The 22,030-nt window shown below is 35.2% G+C and overlaps 1 protein-coding gene across 18 annotated transcripts in view; it reads left to right on the forward strand.

Annotated features, from left to right (window-relative positions):
• CEP192 (centrosomal protein 192) overlaps window positions 1-22,030 on the forward strand; it is a 130,202-nt gene that overhangs the window by 48,585 nt on the left and 59,587 nt on the right. For 15 of the 18 annotated variants that reach the window (XR_002777456.1, XM_011381317.2, XM_023523968.1 and 12 more), the window contains 6 exons: window positions 160-378; window positions 966-1,092; window positions 1,980-2,110; window positions 14,398-15,208; window positions 15,298-15,424; window positions 20,127-20,298. Coding sequence is in view for 17 of the 18 variants with exons in the window: in XM_011381317.2 (XP_011379619.1) it covers window positions 160-378; window positions 966-1,092; window positions 1,980-2,110; window positions 14,398-15,208; window positions 15,298-15,424; window positions 20,127-20,298 (1,587 nt within the window). In the remaining variant the exon portion in view is untranslated. Of the gene's footprint in view, window positions 1-159; window positions 379-965; window positions 1,093-1,979; window positions 2,111-14,397; window positions 15,209-15,276; window positions 15,425-20,126; window positions 20,299-22,030 lie in introns of all 18 variants that reach the window. The other 3 variants (XM_023523974.1, XM_023523975.1, XM_023523966.1) reach the window with 3 other exon arrangements.

A 22,030-nucleotide genomic window follows, 5' to 3' on the forward strand; every position in this document is an offset into this window, starting at 1 on the left:
CGGGACTTTATTATCTGTGTGAGCTCCTTAAGCATGAATTTGTCCAATTTAAAAATTTAAAATGTTTAAATTTTCTTAGATAAATTTATTTTTGCATATGAAAAGAACAAAAAGAAGGCTTGTTGGGGAAATAAAATGAAACAATAACTTTTTTCCTAGGAAGAAAATATAGATGCACAGAACACTTCACTTGCACTAGGGGATACATCTTGGGGAACTTCAATTAATTACAATTTGTTGAGGAAGTCACTTAGCACATCAGATCTGGACAAAGATGATGCCAGTTATTTACGTCTATCTTTAGGAGAGTTCTTTGCTCAAAGATCTGAAGCTCTTGGTTGCCTCGGTGGTGGTTACAATGTGAAAAGAGTAAGTATGGTATGTGCTAGGAGTGGTTAAATTGACCAGCCCTTATATTTTGAATATTATGATTGCATAGCTAGAGCATAGTATCTTTAAAGCAGAGACAGAATAGGGACACAGTAGAATAGTGGTGAAAAGCTTAGATTTACTAGTATGTCAGACCCTGACTCCAGTCCTAGTTCTGCCTTTTAACTATTTCTGTTACATGGAACAATTGACTTAACTCTTCCATGCCTTCTAAAATGGAATGCTATTTTATAGGGTTTCATAGGAATTAAATGGGATGGTGCATATAAAGCATTTAGCACTAAACTTAACATGCAGTAATTATTCAGTACCTGTTAACTAATTTTGTTATGTAATTGGTTAGTGGGAAGAATTTAAAGATTCATTTTTTTTAACCTGTTGTGTAAAAACATATTTTGAAATATAAACCATCTTATTGGTTTAATAACTGTTCATCTCTAGTAATTTAAGTTTCAATGGAAAAAAATTATTTCATTGAAATCATTTAGCTAGGTTACCAATATTAACATAAAATAGTATAGAATTTTTTAAAGCTGTTAAAACTTAAGGAAATAATTTACATGTTTATTTTGTAGCCATCATTTGGTTATTTTATTAGATCACCAGAGAAGAGAGAACCTGTTGCTTTAATAAGAAAATCTGATTTATCAAGAAGTAATTTGGAAAAAGAAATGGCTCATCTTAACCATGATCTATTTTCAGGTAATGGATTACATAAAAGAGTTTAGTAACCCTTTTTTTTATTTTAAACCTATAAATTAAGTAGTTGTGTGATTCTGTTCTTTATGAGTGAAAATGTATAAACAAATCACTTAGAATTTTTGCAGTATTACAGATTTGATTTTTATATAACCCCAGATTGCCTTTTCAATCTGAAGTGGAAACAAGTCAGACCGAATCTACCAAAATACATTTGTAAAAACCAAAGTAAATGAAAATAATTTGTTCAAAGGGGCAGTTAACTTTGTCTTATTTAAATAATTTGAGTGGATGAATTATAACTATTATATATACTATTTAGGTAGACTTTGTTAGAGATTTATTTTAAGATTTGGATAGTCGTGAGTATGATAAATATTTGTGATAAATATTTAAAATCAAACTTTTTTGGTTAACATACAGTGATACAATAGCAACTTTTTGCTAATACAATGCTTAGTCCTACATATTATATAAAATTGTATAAGATATGCTTCAGTCTTAAAGAGCCTATATACTAATAGGGGAGTTGGAATAAAGAGGCTATATCTGTAATTAGTTGAGTTTCTCTTATTGTAAAGAAGTGGTTTTTAAATTCAGCTTATTGTATATGTGTGAAATGCTTAAAATTGAAAATATTGAGTGATTTTTGTCAGTATCTGCAGGAGAAAAACTAAAATCCAATCTTCTTCAAAGTCCAGTTTTTGCAGAATTAAGCCAAATTAACAACGATATGGTCCTTTGTCCTAGTGACTACACATTTTGAAGATGACTGATATTTGGAGAAAAAAACATTCCTTCCTTGGCAATTATATTGAGTGATCCTTATCTCACAGATTGTTTCCGTGAGATAGTGTATAGATAAATGGAATATTATGTATTTCCTACAGGAGACTTAAAAGAACAATCCAAGGCACAACTAAGTGAAGGATCAATTACACTTCATGCTGAAGAACTGGAGAGTATTTCACAAGTGGATGAAAATGATGTGACATTAACTGCCAGTAAAGACAAAACAGAGGTATTGCAAGCCTTTCATTAAGAAAAGCTAAAATCACATTGTCATAGAAGCCTAAGTTCAAGATAAGTTCACATGTGAAAAATATGGAGTATAACATGATTGGTCCTTTTTTTGGATTCAATTTTATTACAAGTGTCTTAAATTTTTGAAAACATTTTTTATCAAGGTATTATAAACATACAAAGGAGTTTGTAAAACAAACTTAGTGAGTTATCATAACTTGTACACCTGTGCACACCCCAGATCAAGAAAGAGAACATTGCCAGTAGCCCAGAAACTTATTTTGCCACCACTGAACACTACTTCCTCTTGTCTGACCTCAGCACTATATTAATTTCGTCTGTTTTTGAACTTTATATACAAGAAATTACATAGCATGTATTCTTTTTTTTTTTTTACTTACATTTGCTAGATACAACTATTAACTATAATAGAAGCTTATTTTCATTACTATGTAGTATTCTATTATACGACTATTTTGCAGTTGATATATCCATTCTACTGTTGATGGACATTTGGAACTCTATCTTATGTAAGTACAACATAGGGCCTGGCAGGGGGCTCTCTCTTCCTTCCTTCCTCCACTGTGTCTTCCCATGACACAGCAGCCCCACTCTTTTTCCAAATGCCCCATACCATTTTTGATCCACTCTCAGCTTTCAAGTCTAACCCCAGGACTCTTCCACCTTCTTCGGCCTCAAGGTAGCCCATTCCCTGCCTCCTCCATGTTTCCGTACTCCCTTGCTGCCAATTCTACCACCCGTCCTTCTCCCATTTGACTAGCGTCCTTACCCCGTCCTCACAGCCATGATCCTCACCTACCTGATCCAACACAAGCGGCCCATTCTCCTACTCCCCCACTCTTACCCTGGACAGTCTGTTTGCCCACAGCAGGGCTTTGGACCACTGGCAAACACACTGCTCCTGGGACCTTGGCTGCTGTCAAGCCCATTGCCCAGCCAGGCTGGGGCAGCCAGAGACTGGGTCCTGGGCGCAGAGGGTTGGCTAATATTTTATTAGGCCTGGCCAGCACCTCAGAAGGCCTTTGAAGACCCCATGTTCCCTCCACGATCCATGCTGCCAGGCACAGTCCCTTTCCTCCTGAGGCAAGGAAGTCAGAGGGCTGAGGAGAACGTGCTAGGCCCAGGCGTGTGCGGTGCAAAAGAGAAATGCCTCTGGAGGCCTTGAGAACCCAGCTGGGAAGCCTCCTAGACGTCAGGGGCCTTCATGTGTTTATGTGTCTGTATCAAACAGGCACAGCCACGGCTTGCCTCATTTTCCCAGCTGGCTGTGGGTGTGCTGTAACTGTTCTATGTCCTTCCATCTCTAAAGAACTGAATTCAAATAGGACTGAGCTCTAATAGGTTTCTGGCTGGGAGTTTACAGTGTCCCTAGTGTCCCTGTGTGTGTGTGTGAGAGAGAGTGTGTGTGTGTGAGAGAGATATTGTAAATATTGTAGCTGTATAAACAAGTCTTGATATCTAGTAGAATAAGTCCTCCCTATTATATTTCTTTAAAAGTATCTTGGCTATTTTTGGCACTTTGCATTTCCGTATGTATTTTAAAGTCAAATTGTCACTTTCCACAAACTAACCAAACAGCAGTCCTGTTGGGCTTTTAATTGGAATTGCATTTAATCTAAAGAATAGTAAAATTGACATCTTTATAATACTGAATCTTCTACATGAAAATTTTACATCCCTCCATTGAGGTTTTATTTCTCTCTGTATTTTATGATTTCTTTGTGCAAAGATTTTGTACATCTTTTGTTAGGATCTATTCCTAAGTTATTGAAACACGATTTTAATATTATCTTTCTTAAATTTATTTTCCATTTGTTATGGCTAAACAGAAAATGCACTTTTTAATATATTCAGCAACTGTGCTAAATTGAATATTAACTCTAATATCTAAATTCTTGGATTTTTCTCTATGTACAGTTATATCATCTGAGAATAACAGTTTTATTCCTTTCTTCTATACTTTTATTTCCTTGTTTGGTCTTACTTGATTCTACCTTGGAATAATGTTAAATAGAAGTAATGATGCCAGGTTTTCCTGATGCAGTGGGAAAGCTCTTCAGTATTTTATCTTTAAATTTCAGGTATGCTGTAGGTTATTCTTTAGCATTGAATTAAGAAAATTCCCATCTAACATTTTTTGTCTAGAAAATTTTTAAATTATTTTATATTTTATTTGTTTCAAGTATATAGTACATTGGTGCAACATTTATATAGTTTATAAAACGATCCCACTAATTGCTTTCTCTCCCCTGGTCCTCCACCTAGCCAATACATTAATGCTAACTGCATTCCCTATGCCGTGCTCCCCATCCCCATGACCATCTATCAACCACTGATTTGTACTACTTTAACCCTTCACCCAATTCAGTCCCTCAACCCCCCTTGCCTCTGGCTGTCTGCAGCTTGTCCTCTATCTTTGAGAGTCTGTTTTTGATTAATTTGTTCTTTTTGTTCCCTAGATTCCGCATATAAGTGAAAGTATGTGATATTTCTCTTTGTCTGACTTATTTTACTCAGCATAATAAACTCTAGGTCCATCCATGTTGTTGTAAATGGTAGGATTTCATTTTTTTTAATGGCTGAGTAATATTCCATTATATATATGAACCATAACTTCTTTATCCAATCATCTGTTGATGGGCATTTAGGTTGCTTCCATATCTTGGCTATTGTAAGTTGTGCTGCCATGAACATAGAAGTGCATAGATCTTTACAAACTATTGTTTTGTTTTTCTTTGGGTAAATACCCAGAAGTGCAATTGCTGGGTCAAAAGGTATATCCATTTTTAATTTTTTGAGAAACTTCCAGAGTGTTTTCCATACTGGATGTACCAGTTTGCAATCCCACCAAGAGTGTTTGAGAGTTCCCTTTTCTCCACTTCCTCACCAACACTTGTTCTTTGATTTATTGATGATAGCCATTCTGACAGGTGTGAGGTGATATCTCATTGTGGTTTTAATTTTAATTTCTCTGATGATTAGTGACTTTGAGCATCTTTTCATATGTCTATTGGCCATCTGCATTTCCTCTTTGGAGAAGTATCTGTTCAGGTCTTCTGCCCATTTTTTAATTAGATTGTTTGTTATTTTGTTGTCAAGTTGTATGGGTTATTTATATATTTTGGATATTAATCTCTTATCCGATGTATCATTAGGGAATATCTTCTCCCATTCAGTTGGTTGTCTTTTTGTTGAAAACTTTTTAGTTTGATGTAGTCCCATTTTTTAATTTTTTTCTTTTATTTCCCTTGCCCAAGGAGATATAGCTGAAAAGAAATTACTGTTAGCAGTACCAGAGAGTTTACATGTTTTCTTCTAGAAGTTTTATGGTTTTGGGTCTTACATTTAAGTATTTAAATCTATTTTGAGTCTCTTCTCGTATACAGTGTAAGGTGTTCCAGTTTCTTTTTTTGCATGTTTCTGTCCAACTTTCCCAACACCTTTTATTGAAGAGGCTGGTCTTTACCCCATTGTATATTCTTACCTCCTTTGTCGTATATTAAGTTAGCGTATAGGTGTGGATTTATTTCTGGGCTCTCTATTCTGTTACATTGATCAATGTATCTGTTTTTATGCCAGTACCAGGCTGTTTGATTACTGTAGCCTTGTAGTATAGTCTGATATCAGGTAGTGCGATACCTCCAACTTTGTTCTTCTTTCTCAAGATTATCATGGCTATTCAGGGTTTTTTATGGTTCCATATAAATTCAGATTTAGCTCTCTGAAAAATGCCTCTGAAACATTGGTATTTTGATAGGGATTGCATCGAATCTATAGATTGCTTTGGGTAGTATGGCCATTTTAATGATGTTGATTTTTCCTACCTCTGAGCACAGTATATACTTGCATTTATTTGTATCTTCTTCAGTTTCTTTTTTCAATGACTTATAATTTTCTGAGAACAGATCTTTTACCTCCTGGTTAATTAGATTTCTAGGTATTTTATTGTTTTCAATGAAATTATAAATGGGATTGTTTCTTAATTTCTCTTCCCAACAGTTCATCTTTGGTGTATAGAAATGCCACTGACTTCTGAATATTTATTTTCTATCCTGCTACTTTACTAAATTCATTGATCAGTTCTAACAGTTTTTTGGTTGAATCTTTTGGGTTCTCTATGTATAGTATATGTCATCAACAAATAACAAGAGTTTTACTTCTTCCTTTCCAGTTCACATACCATTTATTTCTCTTTCTTATTGCTGTGGCTAAGACTTCCAATACAGTGTTGAAGTGGAGTGGTGAAAGTGGGGAAAGGTGTCTTATTTCTGATCTTAAGGAAAACGGTTTTAGCCTTTCCCCATTGAATATGATGTTAGCTGTAGGTTTGTCATATATGGCCTTTATTATGTTGAGGTATGTTCCCTCTGTTCCCACTTTGCTGATAGTTTTTATAATGAATGGATGCTAGATTTTGTCGAACACTTTTTCTGCATCTGTTGATATGATCATATGTTTTTTATCTTTTGATTTGTTAATGTGGTGTATCATATTAATTGATTTGCGGATATTGTACCAGCCTTACAACCTAGGAATAAATCCAACTTGATCATGGTGTATGATATTTTTAAGGCATTGCTGAATTTGGTTTGCTAATATTTTGTTGAGGATTTTTGCATCAATGTTCATAAGATGTATCGGCCTATAGTTTTCTTTTTTTGTAATGCCTTTGTCTGGTTTTGGAGTCAAGGTAATCGTGGCCTCATAAAAGGAGTTAGGGAGCCTTCTCCTTCACGAATTTTTTGGAATAGTTTGAAAAGAACAGGTGTTAATTCTTCTTTGAATGTTTGGTAAAATTCACTTATGAAGCCATCTGGTCCAGGACTTTTGTTTTGGGGAGGTTTTTGATTACTTATTTTATTTCATTGGTGGTGGTCAGTTCAGATTTTCTGTTTTTTCTTGACACAGTCTTGGGAAATTGTATGTTTCTAGTAATGTATCCATTTCTTCCAGATTGTCTAATTTGTTGGCGTATAATTGCTCATAGTATTTTCTTAGGATCTTTTCTATTTCTGTGGTGTCCGTAATTATTTCTTCTCTTCATTTCTGATTTTATTTGAGTCCTTTCTCTTTTTTCCTTGATGAGTCTTGTTAAGGGTCTGTCAGTTTTGTTTATCCTTTCAAAGAACAAGCTCTTCATTTCATTAATCTTTTGTATTGTTTTTCTAGACTCTATTTTGTTTATTTCCACTCTGATCTGTATTATTTCCTTCCTTCAACTCACTTTGGGCTTTGTTTGCTGTTCTTGTTCTAGTTCTTTTAAGTGTAAGGTTATAGTGTTTATTTGAACTTTTTCTCGTTTCTTGAGGTTGGCCTGTAATGCTGTGAATTTCGCTCTTAGGACTGCTTTTGCTGTGTCCCATAGATTGTGAGTCGTTGTGTTTTCATTTTCATTTGTCTCTAAGTAATCTTTTGATTTCTTCCTTGATCTCATTGATAACCCATTTATTGTTTGGTAGCATATTATTTAGCCTCCATGTGTTTGTGTATTTTCCAATTTTTTTTTTTTGGTAATTGATTTCTAGTTTTATACCATTGTGATTGGAGAGGACGGTTGATATGATTTCAGTCTTCTTAAATTTATTGAGACTTGTTTTGTGTCCTAAGGTGGTCTATTATGGAAAATGTTCCATGTGCACTTGAGAAGAGTGTGTATTTTGCTGCTTTGAGGTGAAATGCTCTGAAAATATTAAATCCATCTGGTCTAGTGTGTCTTTTAGGCCCATTGTTTTCTTGCTGATTATTTGCCTGGAAGATCTGTCTATTGGTGTCAATGGAGTGTTAAAGTGTAGTTTGTTTTCAGAGATTGAATCTTGTCAAATGCTCTTTTGCATCTATGAAGACAAACATGAGCTTTCTTTGTATTAATATATAATATTAACATATAATTATATAAATGTATGTATAATTATATATATGTGTGTGTATATATATACATATATATACATGTGCGCCTTACTGTTGAATTGTACACCTGAAACTTACTGGATTTCGTTAACTGATGTCACTATAATAAAAATAAATTATAAATAGATTGATTGATTGATAAATAAATAAATAGTTTTTGAATGTTAAACTGTTCTGTACTTGGACTAAACCTCACTTGTGTATTATGTGTTATCCTCTTTATAGATCATTAGATTCAGTTTACTAATTGTTTAGAATTTTTCTTCTTTGTTTATGAGTGAAATGAATGCTCTTTCTTATAATCTTGGTTTTGGTATGAAGATTTTACTGGTCTGATTTTTTTCCATTTTCTGGAAGAGTTTGTAAGATGGTACAATTTTTCTTTAGATTTTGGTAGAAAACTGGTGAAAACTTCTATGTCTGAAATTAAAAGTATTAAAAACTAATACTTTATAATAGATTCAATTTCTTATTAGATATAAGGCTATTCTGATGTTTCAATATTTTTTTGTAGTTTAGTAAGTTGTTTTCTGGGAGTTGTAATCTTTTATCTGAACCTGAAAATATATCACTATAACATTGACCATAATATCCTCTTATAATGTTATTTAATATGTTAGGTTCTTAAGAAATGTCCTACTTGTTATTTTTAATATTAGCTATTTTGCTTCTCTCTTTTCCTTGGTCAGTCTTGCCAAGCATTTTTCAATTTTATTTTTAAAATTTTACATTCTCTTTTCTAGTTAATATTTTTTGGTCTTTATTTCTGTCCTAGATTCTGTGGACTTAATTTGGTTTTCTAAGTTCTTGAGATTACTGCTTAGCTTGTTTATTTTTTTGCTTTTTTGCTTTTTTTATATATGCATCTGAAGGTATGTTTCCCTGAAAGCAGGGATATTTTTGCATCTCCTTTTTTTCATCCCATATGTTTTTATATATTTTTATTATTTCATTCAATGTATTTTCTAATTTCTCTGATCCATCTGTTTTTTAAAGTTTATTGCTTAGTTTCCAAACATTTAGTGATTTTAAAATACTGATTGTAAGCTAGTTGTACTATAGTCAAAGAGTTTTTGGTTTTAGTCCTTTGAAATGTGTTGAGACATGATATATATTTCAACATTTGTTTAGTTTTTGAAAATGTTCTCTATGCACTTGAAAGAAATGCCATTGGCGCAATTGTTGGTTGCCCTCTTCTGTATATTTCATTTAGGTAAAATTTGTTAAATCATGATCAAACTGTGTTCTTAGAATTATTCTTTCAGTTAATTATTCTTTCAGCTTGTTCTTTCAGTGACTTAGGTGGGTTTGTTTATTATTTATCATGAGTCTGTCAGTATTTCTTTTAAGATTTTCAAGGCTAAACAAAACTCATAGATACAGAGGACAAATTGGGGGTTGCCAGAGGGGGAGGGATTTTTGGGGTGAATGAAATGGGTGAAGGGAGTTAAGAGGTACAAATTTTCAGTTACAAAATAAATAAGACATAAGGGTGTAATTACAAATAAAAATAAGTACTAGTTGTAATGTGCAACATGATGAGAATAGTTAATAATGCTGTATGATATGCAGTCATGCATCGCATAAAGGCGTTTTGGTCAGCCAAGGACTGCCTACGTTGGAGGTCCCATAAGATTATAATGAAGCTAAAAAATTCCTGTCACCTAGTGAAATCATAGCTGTCATAACATTGTAGCACAACACATTACTCACATGTTTATGGTGATGCTTGTGTAAACAAATGTATTGTTTAATGCCAGTTGTATAAAAGTATAGCAGATACAATTATGTGTAGTACATACTAATTGAGAATGGTCAACAACTGTTACTGGTTTTTGTATTTACTATTTATTATTATTTTAGAGTGTAGTCTTTTTATATATATAAAAAAAACAACGTGTCGTGTTAAGCCAGCAGAAGCCTCATGCATCGCATGTTTACCCATCATTTTCTTTTGTGCTTGATTTAATCTTATGTCGTAGCTCTTAAGTATAAAAAAATCCACTGCTAATGTTGCTAATAAGAAGCCATATCAGGTGATTGACCTAGAAACAAAATTAAAAGTTACTGAGGACTACGAAGGTAGAAAATCAGTAATGGTTATTGCTCACCAGTCAGGCATGTTCCATTCCACCATAGCTACGATCTTGAAGAATAAGAACAAAGTGATGGAAGCTGCTAAAGGATCTGCTTCACTTAAGGCAATAAAACCAACAAAAATTTAAGAAGTGCATATATCAGACTTGGTGAAACTTCTCATTACCTGGATTAAAGACCAGATACAGAAGCGTATCCCTCTCTGTACCATGACGATCACAGCAAAAATGAAAAATTTGTTTGCAATGTTGAAGAAAAAGCTGGACTCAACTACAATGTTGAAATTACTGCTAGCTCCAGATGGTTTAACAATTCAAAAATCATTCATTACGTAATCTGAAAGTGAGTGGTAAGTCTGCCAGTGCTGATGAGAAGGCAGCTGAAGAAATTTTTGAAACTCTAGATAAGCAGATTGTGGAGGAAAATTACTTACCAGAGCAAATATTCAGTATGGGTGGAACTTTCCTGTTCTGGAAACAGAGGCCTGAAAAGACTTGATCCATAAGGAGGCCAAGACAGTTCCAGTTTTCAGGGCTTTTAAGGACAGGATAACAGTCTTGTTTCGGATCAGTGTTGCAGGCTACAAATTGAAACTGTGATCTGGCACAGTGAGAACCCCAGGGCCTTCAAGCATGTCAGTAAGCACACACTGCCAGAGTACTGCAGAATCAATAAGAAGTCATGGATGACTCATCTCCTCTCCCAAGATCCCTTCCTGAATTGCTGTGCCAGCGGAATGGAGAAGAACTGTTTGGAGAATGACATACCTTTCAAGATTTTGCTTATCATTGACAGTTCTCCCAGACATCTTCCTCTTATTGATGTTCTTCATCCCAATATCCAGGACACCACCTCTAAGATCCAACCAATGGGTTGAAGAGTTACAGCAGCTTTTAAGTCCTACTACCTGAAGTGGACCCTTTTCTAGGCTATTGCTGCAACTGAGGAAGACACTGATGCAATTCTAGAAGGATTGCAACACCTGGGACTGCATCAAGAATCTTGCTTGGGCTTGATGTGATGTCACTAAGAAGTGTATGAATGGCATTTGAAAGAAGACACAAGGTTCATTCATGGATTTTCCAAAGATTAGGAGGTTGCAAAAATCAGCGAGGCTGTGGTTGAGATGGCAAACAACTTTAACCTGGGTGTGAATGGGAATGACATTGAGGAACTCCTAGACATGGTTCCTGAGGAACTGACTAATGAGGAGTTGTTCCAGGTGGAACAGGAGTGCATAGCTGAAGAAGAGGCAAGAGAAAAGGAAACTGCTGGAGAAGAAAAAGAACGCTCAAGAAAATTAACAGGAAAGGGTTTAGCAGAAGTTTTTGCAGACTTCAACAAGCTCCTGAACCCTTTTCCTGTTTGCCCTGAGATAACTTGTGGATTACAGCCCTAACCTTACCTTCAAAATTTGCCATGAAATATCTCGCTTTTGTTATTTTCGCATCGCTCTAGTATATTGATGGTCTTTGGAAACATTATATCATTCTATTTATAGCATTCTATTTTTAGTAGTTCACTCGCTGGAAATGTCGTAGCCTAGAAAACATAGCTATATTCCTACATGAGCTGCACATTCTTTTCTAAATGAGAAAAGGGTTAAAGATGTTGAAAACATGGACCCCAAAAACAAAAAGATTTTCATTCATGGAGAGGAATGTTCATGGTGCTTTATCTGCTTACAAGCAAATCTGTGATGGAAAGAAAAACAAAGCAACCGTTACCATAGGTATATTTTTAAAAAGAGTGATACCTCCTCAAGAAGAGCCTCAGGCAGGTCCTTCAGGAGGTATTCCAGAAGAAGGCATTGTTAACATAGATGGCAGCTCTATGGGTGTTACTGCTCCTGAGCACCTTCCATGGGACAAGTATGGAGGTGGAAGACAGTGATATTGATGATCTTGAATCCTAACCCTGTGTAGGCCTAAGCTAACATGTGTTTATCTGTTGTTAGTTTTTAACAGAAAAGTTTAGAAATAAAAAAAAATTTAATTTAAAAATAGAAAACTTATGGAATAAGGATATAAAGAAAATATTTTGTACAGCCGCACAATGTGTGTTTTAAGCTAAGTGTTACTACAAAAGAGTTGAAAGTTTAAAAGTTTAAAAAATTAAGTTTATAAAGTGAAAATGTTACAGTAAACTTTTATTATTATTAAAGAAAAACAATTTTTTATGAATTTGGTGTAGCATAAGTATATATTGTTTATAAAGTTTATAGTAGTGTGCAGTAAGACCCTAGGTCTTAACACAAAGCAACTTGTCCTGCAGGCGCCATTCGTGGTAAATGCCCTACACATGTGTACCATTTTTTTTATCCTTTATACTATATTTCTACTGTACTTTTTCTATGTTTAGATATATAAATGCTTAGCATTGTGTTTTAGTTGCCTACTGTATTCAGTACAGTAACATGCTGTACAGGTCTGTAGCCTAGGAACAATAGGCTATACATCTAGGTTTGTTAAGTACTCTCTGATGTTCACACATGACAAAATTACCTAATGATGTATTTCTCAGAATGTAGACCCTTTGTTAAGTAACACATGACTGTCTAGGAAAGTTGTTAAGAGAGTAGCACCTGAGAGTTTTTATAACAAGGAGGAAGTTTTTCTTTTCCTTTTATTGTATCTATTTGAGATGATGGATGTTAACTGAACCTATTATAATCATTTCACAATATATGTAAACCAAACCATCATGCTGTACACCTTAAACTTATACAGTAATGTATTTCTTAATAAAATTGAGAAAAATTTTGAGGCTATATTTTTAGATACATACAAATTAGGATCGTTCTCTTTTTCTGGAGAATGGAACCTTTTATCATTGTGCGTGATTCCCTTTGTCTCTATGCCTATTCCTTAAGTCTAGTTTGATAGTAACATAGTTAACAACAGCTATCTTTAGTTAGTGTTTGCATGTTATACCTTTTTTTATTATATTACTTTCAACCTTTCTGTATCATCTTAGATGTTTCTTTTATAAGAACAAAGAGTTGGATTTTATTTTTCAACCAGTTCCACAGTCTTTCTTTTTACTTATATTTAATGGAATTCTCAATATATGGGGGTTTGAATCTGCTCTCTTTATTCACTTTCTCTGTTTCATCTAGACTTTGTTCTTTTTTTTTTTTTTTTTACAATTTTTTTGGATTAAGTACTTTATATTATTCCAATTTCCCCACTCTACTAATTTGGTAATTATATGTTTTCCTGTTATTTTAGACTGGTTATACTCCAGAAATTACAACATGTCTCCTTTGCTTAATAATGTTTAATAAAAAAATTTTTACAGGAGGGGGGTGTTTTTTTATTTTTTTACCTCTTGACATTACAGGAAGGGAGCAAAGAACTCTAGCAATCTCACATCACTTTAATCCAGTTTCTGGGATCGAGGTAATTGGAGCTGTACCTCAGTCCTTATGAGAGACAGTCTAATTTTGGTTAATCTTTACTCGTAGGGTATAGCCCTTTATAGTCTCATTCTAATGCATGATTTTTACCAGGGCCACCCCCTGCCATCAGTGGTAGACTCCGAACTGAGGTTTTTATACTCTTATACCTGTAAGAACAATTTTGATTAGCTTCTCGAAGTTTTTTTTTATCAGCTGCCTCTTCTTGAAGCCTCAGATCCCCATTAATGAGCTCACCTCTCTGGGATTCTTCTCTTGAGTTTTGGCCCCAACTTTTACTCTTTTTCTTTTAGCTCCCTAGTACCTTCTAAGGAATGTCTATGGATATGCTGTCCAGTACTAATTGCTTTCAGCAAGAGTTGGCTTGCGTTACTTAGTCTGCTATTACTGGAGGCAGAAGTCTTAACTTGATTTTTGAATATTAAATAGATCTGTCTTTCTTTGTTTCATTTCAGTTTTTTACCCATGATTCCTATTTACGTCTTGCTTATAAATCTAACAAGTGAATGAAATTACCAAGAACTTTACTTGGCAATCACAGTGGGGCAGTGGCTTCTCAATCTCAGTTTAATATTTTGGTTTTACATTATTCTCTGATTCAGTTTTACCATCTCTTGAAACTCCTGAAGAATTTTTTTAACAGTTGATAATCTGATTATGTAAGTAACCCAGTACTCTACAATTAAAGCTTATAACAACTGCCTTATTTCATTAGGATATTTGTTATACTGTTAGTTTCTTGCTGCTGTTAAATCTTATGTAGCACTTATAAAGATTAAACTAATATATACCTACCATGGACCTGAAGTAAATTTATCTGATGTAAATTTTCTTATTTCTAGGACACTTTCTTCATGAACAGCAAACCCCAAAGATGCAAAGGCAAGCTACTTGATGGTGGTGATTCTGTACTTAGGATAAGCACCATTGCTTCAGCTATTGAAAATGCATCAGTTAGTACTGATCCTTCCCAATTTGCTGCCATGATCAAGGCACTTTCAAATAATATTCAGGAAGATGATAAACAAAAGGACTGTTCCATTGTGTCTCATTTCTTACCTAATGATTTAGAAAAAAGTAATGGATCTAGCACATTTGATATGGAGAAATATCTTAAAAAAACCGAAGTTAATAGATGTGAAGGTGGACTGCAAAACTTTTCAAGAGCTGATGGGTCTATTTGGGATTTGTATTTGCCAAAAGAACGGACTACAGAAGACATCCATACAGTAGACTTAGGCGCTACTACTAGATGTGTAAGGGAATCAGAAGAAAATACGGCAGCTATTTGCTATGGTGAAAATGGAGAGAGTGAAAGCCAGGAATCATTAAGATCAATAAACACTTCAAATTCAGTTCTTACAAATATAAGAGAGAATGAGAGTGCAGTAGTTGATATGAAGACATATTCCATTGACGACAAATTTCCAGATATTGGTAACAGTGAAAAAGCTACCTCAATGTCCATTCCAACGTCTAATAGTTATTCATTAGTAAGGACCCCCAGAATAGCATCCCTTTGGCTGTCAAAAGAGTGTGAAGAAATGCAAAGTAATAGAGAAAATCAGAGGGAAAATGAATATGTTAGTGAAACTAGCAGTGAAAAGCATGTGACTTTTGGAAAACATTCTTTAATCTCACCTAAAAATGTTGGTAAGTGGTAGAGTAATTGATAACATTCACAACATTTTGCAGACTTTTTTTTTTCCTGTTCTCATTAGAAAATAATACCTTTCTGATAGATTTGAAAAATCCTTCTCCTGAGCATGGTGCATGTGGTTCAGAAGATGGCCAAGATAGCTTCAGACCTTCCACTTCTCCACTGAGTCATTCTTCTCCTAGTGAAATTTCTGGAACAAGTTTATCTGGGTAGGTACTTTTTTTTTTTTTTTTTTTTAAACAAATGCATGCTCAGTATAGGAAAGATGGTAAAAATTATTATCTATAGGTTCCTCTTTTGTGAATTTCATTCAAGGCGTTTTTTTTCTGTGCAAATTTTTATACTTTTTTTTTTTTCACTTATAATGATTCTCTGTTTAAAAAAATTAATAATGTTGAAAAATGGTATAGATGTTAGAGGCTCTGTTCATCCCAGAGCAACCAAATCAAAGTTACGACAGAAACAGAGCAAACAGCAAGGAAAAATCATCTGGGATCTAGTTGAACAAGCCATTCAACTAGGGAGAAATCCAAGAAATCACCTTGCAACGGCAGAAGATAGGATGAGGTGAGGATGCGAGGCTGCCCAGTCCCGAAGGGCTGAGTGGGACAGAGGCTGTGGCAGCGGCAGATGCCTCTTAAAGGGCTGTGTCTGTGAGTAGACTTTCACAGTGATGGACTTGCTTGCTCTGAGCACCAATGCTGGTTTGGCTGCGCAGGGGGCACCAGGGACTTACAGGGGACGCTGAGTTGTTGGAATGAGGACTGAGGTGAAACTCGCTCTATTCAGATGTGCCGGTGGTATCCATTGTTCTTCTGTTGAGTCCTCCCCCATACCAGTGCGTGAACTCACCACCCACAGGGGAGACATAATCAAACTGAATAACAGGTTGCTCCGTCCAGAGGATTCCCCAAAACTTCACCTCTCCCAACTCGTGGCCCCACCCAAGCCACATCCAGGTATATCCTCAGTGAGTCAGGTGCTCCTTGCTGAGCAGCACCTAGACTCACACTGGAGGCAGCTGGCCTTGGTTTCTGGTGTGGCCTTTTGAGACAACTATAAGCACATCTGTGGATTGCTTGCTGAATCTTAAAAGGTGGCCCCTGAGGGGCAGAGGCTTGGGCTAAATTTGAACCCCTGCAGCTGAACCCCTCTCAGGACTATGTCACTGGACACCTACTTCACAAATCCACACTAATAAGACCGGGAGACTTAGGAGCTTTGCTCAGTACATAGAAACATGGAAACAGACACGAAAGTCAGCCATAATGGGAAGACGAAGAAGCAGAAACCATATGAGAGAATAGAACAGAGATCCAGAAATAATGGAGTCAAGTAATCTAACAGATGCAGAATGCAAAACACTGAGTATAAAGATGCTCAATGAACTTATGGGAAGTGTAGATGAATTCAGTGCGAACTTCAGAGAGATAAAAATAAAAAATGGAAATGGAAATTAGAAAAGAGAACCAGTCTGAAATGAAGGAACGCATTATCTGAGATGAGAACTATATTAAATGGAATAAACAAAGTGAATAAAGAAGAGTTTTAAATGAGCTATATAGAGGATGGGAAAGCCAAGGACAATCAGAATGGCAAGAAAAAAGCCAAGACTATAATAATATAAGGAGTCTATGGGACACAGTTAAAGGTAAAAATATCCATGTCGTAGCGGTACCTGAAGGAAAACAAGATATTGAAGAACTATTTGAAGAGATAATGATGACTTGGTGAAGGAAATAGACATACAACCCCAGGAAGCTCAAGTCCCAAAAACCAGGAACCCAAAGAGTCCCACACCAAGACACGTCATAATTAAAATGCCAAAGGTTAAATAGAAAGAGAATCTTAAAAGCAGCAATAGAAAAGCAGTTTCCTGTAAGGGAACACCCAGAAGACTGGCAGCTGGTTTCTCAAACTATGCAGGACAGAAGGGCTTGGCGAAAAATATTCAATGTGATGAAAACCCAGGATCTATAACCAAGAATCCTTTATCCAGCCAGCAAAGCTATCATTTAGAGTTGAAGGACAGATAAAGAGCTTCCCAGACAAAAATAAGCTAACGGAATTTATCATCGAGCCAGCATTGCAGGCAATGTTAGAGGGACTTCTTTAAGAAGAAAAAACATATATCAAAAACAGGGATGAAGAATGGTAACAACTACCTCAAATGGAAAAGAATTAAGTGCTCCAACCAAAAGATAGAGTGGCTAAGAAAACAAGACCCCTACATATGCTGCCTGCAAGAGACTCAATTCAGATTAAAAGGCACACAGACTAAAACGGAGATGGAAAAAGATACTGCCTTGATGGACCTAGAGGGTATTGCGCTGAATGAAATGGGTTGGATAGAGAAAGACAAATATCACATGATTGCACGTACTTGTGGAATCTAAAGAACAAAATAAACAACAACAAAAGTGGAAATAAACTCATAGATTATTTAGAGGGATACTAGATGGGAGGGGTTTGAGAGGAGACAAATAAAAGGCAAAGAGATTAAGAGGTAGAAATGGATAGTTGCAGAATAAACATGGAGATGTAGAGTGTAGCATGGGGAAGATAGTTAATAATGTAATAAATATGTAACAGGGAAGAGGGGTACTAAATTTAGTGGGGTGATCACTTTGCAAGTTATGTGGATCTCTGCTATGCTATACAACTGAAACTGGTATATTATTGTATGTCAACTATAATTGCAAGAAAAATCATTGAATTGTACAATGTAAATGCAAGCAACTAATTATATTTCAGTAAAGACAAAAATTAATAATGTTATAGACTGCATAATGAATCTTTCATGATTTATTTTATTTTAAATTTTTTCCCCCTTTTTAATTCCTCCCCATACCTCCACCCCTGACCCATGGATGTTGCTGTTATTAGTTTCTTAGGTATTCTTCTAGAATTTCTTTATGCATATATAGGCAAATATAAATATGTTCTTATTGTCATCCCTTTTAATGCTCAATATAGGGATTTTTACACACTTAAGTTTTGCTATACAAGGTATTACAGTCTCATTTGTATTATAGTCACTTTGGACGTGTGAAAATATATAGGATAAATTTCTGGAAGTGTGATTGTTGGGTCAAAGAGTATATGCATTGATGTTCATATTTAAATTAGTAGAATTCTTCCATAGAGGTGTTAATTTAATTTTCCACTAACAGTTTAGGAGAGGATCGATTTTCCCACAGCCTCACCAACATCAAATATTTTGATTGTTGATAAGTGAAAAATAGTATTTCATTATAGTTTTAATTCATATTTTTTATGAGCATCTTTTCCTTCTCTATGAGATATCTAGTCATCTTTGTTGCTTGTTTTTTTCATGGACTGTTAGTCTTTTTTTGTCTCCATTTCTAGGAGCCTTTGATGTATTGGGAAGAACAAGTAGTCCTTTATTTGTGATACGAGTTATGGTTCCTAGTTTTTAGAAATTTTATTTTACCTACTTTTTTTTGCCTATAGGAAGTTTATTTTATTAATTTATCAAGTTTTTTTTTATGCCTTATAAAAGCTCTTTTATATGTTTCTATATTGAGAGATTTTAATAAACAGAAATTTTACCCAGCAGTGAAATGGTTAAAAATGTTCAATATTTTGGAACAAATTGAAATTACATTTGATTTCAAAGTTACCTATTAACTATTTCTCAAGCTGCCATTGAAGTTTTGCATGTTCACCTGAAATGGTGTGGATGAACTAGAGCTAAATATCTATGGAGAGCTTCAAGAACCCGTTTAAGTGCATGTCATACAGTGGCTGAAGTAGGCCTGAAGCAGTTTGGTTGGTATTTTGTCTCCATTTGTTAGAGATTCACTAGTATTTTGTCAGTACTGTCTTGATTTGGTGCTTTTTAAAAACCCAAATTTAAAATAGGGTTTTCTTTTGTGTTCACTGCCCAGGTGAGGATTTTGAATTTTATGCAAAAACAACAGGGTAAAATTCAGTCAAATTAAGGGCTGAATTGAAACTAAATGTCAGTGTTCAGCGACTATTTCCAGAGATGGCTGCTGGGACAGTATTTCTTACCTAGTGTGACTTTGCCACTTCTCAAGAGTTGCACCCTGTTTCCCTTCTCTTTGAATTGGTCTGGGCAGGCCCTACAATGGGTATCGACTAACATGATATGGTGTGTGTAGTAAGTAGATGTGAGCTCTTACTATTTATTGCTTTCTAATTTTTTTTTCTTAATATATTATGAACATCTTTCTGAGTCAAAGGTAGTATTCAGCAGCATGACTTAAAATGGCTTCATACTGTTTTATTGTGTTTGTGCTGTAATTTCCATAGCCTAGTTCTTCCTAATATAACATTTAAGATTCCCTACATTATCATCACTGGTATTCTATGATGACAAATTCTTTTAGCAAAATTTTCATATTTAGTGTTAATTTTTTTCTTAGGATAAATTTGTAGGTACAGAATATCTAAATCAAGGGGATTTTGATACGCATTGCTTAGTTGCCCAGCCAAAAGTTGTACCACTTTATATCAGCAGTATATGATTGTTTTCATTTTTTGCACTTATCTACATGATTCTTTTTTTCATCTTTACCCTTTGAGGACAGAAACTTTTTAATGCTCTGCTCATTGCTCTATATCAGGTATTTAGGAAATTTTTATTATATGAATAGCTACTAACATTGTATGTGGAATTTATTAATGAAAATCCCACTTTTTTCTTTTACAGTAGATTACCAGATACTTTATTCAGTAGGAATATAATTTACAATTTTAGACAATTAAGTGTAAAAAATTAATTCATGGTTATTACATATGGCAGCTAGAGCAGAGACTTTAAATTAACAAGATTGTAGGCAAAACAGGTTTGGTTTTTGCTAGTGTAGAAAATGTTAAGTAACAGACTAGACAACTATTCACAAGGTGTTCTCTCTCTTTCAGGTGTGCTTTAGAGACTTTTGGCTCAGCAGCTCATCATCAGAAGTCCCCCAGTGAGAGTGGGTTGTCTCAATTAATGTGTCCACAAGCTGGTTTGAGCAGGCTGACTTACGTGTCTGAACAAGGGAGCACCTGTCCCACCACAGCCTTAGATTATGGCCCTGAGGACCACAAGGTGAGTAGCACTTTTATTGTTTCTTTACTAAGGCTTTGGGTTCTAAAGTATTATTGAAGTAGGACTCAGACTGAGGTTCCAGCCTATATACTTTCTGTTGTCATTTTACCTTTAAAATAAGTATGTGTGTGTTGTGCGTGTATCAAATAGCTGCTCATGCTGGATAGGCACTAGAGGTACAAATATTTTCGTGTGTGCCCTCAAAGCTCTCAGTCTGATTGTGGACACTTGCAAGACACACTGTAATGCACTGAGATATTCACTGTGGGGATTCAGAAGGAGGTAACTAAAAATTTGACTGGGGTGTCAGAGCGATAGGTAATGTATTGAAGCCATATTTTTCAGAACTACTTGGACTTAAGGAGGAAGCAGACAAACATGGGGGAAGGCAAATGGAGGATGGAATTGTAAAATACACACTGCATTTGAGGGACGCCTAGAAGTTTGGAATGACTGCAGTGAATCCTGTACTTGGGGAAAGAAGGAGAGGCCAGACTATGAAGAGTCTTAGATGTGAAATTTGGCAGGACACTGACATGATCTGTGTTGATGCTTTCAAGCTCATTGCAATAGCAGTTTGGAGGCGGCATTGCCGGGAGCAAGACGAGAACCAGGAAGACTGACACGAAGCTAATGTAGTCAGTTGGGTGAGAGACGGTGCAGGCTGTGAAGGTGGGAGAGAAGCAGAGAGAGCTGAGAGATTTAGGTGGGAGAATTTTATTACTCTCTGCGTGTGTGTTTTGTGAATGCGACAGTGTTCAGTATTTTTAACAAGCTGAATGTGACTTTGCGAATATGCAATCTAGGCTTCTTCTGCCAAGCTATTGATAAATATATCCACTAAAGTTACTAAACATAGGATGTGTTGGACAAACCGGTGTACCCATTTCGTTGAAAGCTGTCTTTTTGTTGATGCTGTTAGATGTTTGGTCTTAATAGTGGTTAAGAGCTGAATTGTGGAGATGGCTTCTCCTCTGCTACTTTCACTCAGATACAGTCTTCCCAAGCCTGTTGTTCATGTGTAAGGAGGGACAGTGGTATGAGGACAAGGTTTGGCACCAAGAAGTTACCACTGAATATGTACAGACTGTTATTTATTTTTACTGATTGCTTTATTGATTGATGAGAAAAAGTTTGTTTCACAGTGTCTTTGTTTCTGAAACTTTTGTCCAGGAGAGATTTTTCAAACCAAGTACCAAGAGTAATCAGTGAGGGTTAAGTGCTTCTGAAAGGTGGTACATTATAAAGAAATGAATATATGAACATTGACTAGAGCTATTACTTCATATTTAAGAAAACATAACTACAGAAGTTTAGACATCAGAAGAGACTTGGTGCTCAAAAATTAGCATCTTCAAACATAACAGCAATATAGATAAATAATGGGGGTGGGAGAGCCCTCGAGCTGGCTTTGTGTTGATTCCTAACCTCATGTCGATGCCATTTGAAAGCTTGCTCACCCCCCCATTTTTTCGTTATTAATTTACTTAGATTTTTTATTGTATTGTTTAGAGAAGGGGAAATCCCTTAAATTTGTACAAAATTACTTATCTCTTGTCCTTTGTGTAAATTTTTTCAGAGATACAGTTGGCGTATACTTCCTCTTTAGTCTCTTCATAATTATTTCTATAAAACAATGCAAATTTTCTAACTTTTAACTCTATACTACCTAGCTACAAAGCTACTTTTCTTTGTGTACGCCAGTTTTTTTCCCCCAGAATGTCATATAGAT

Source organism: Pteropus vampyrus, unplaced genomic scaffold (genome assembly GCF_000151845.1).
Source record: "Pteropus vampyrus isolate Shadow unplaced genomic scaffold, Pvam_2.0 Scaffold434, whole genome shotgun sequence".
NCBI classification, from domain to species: Eukaryota; Metazoa; Chordata; class Mammalia; order Chiroptera; family Pteropodidae; genus Pteropus; species Pteropus vampyrus.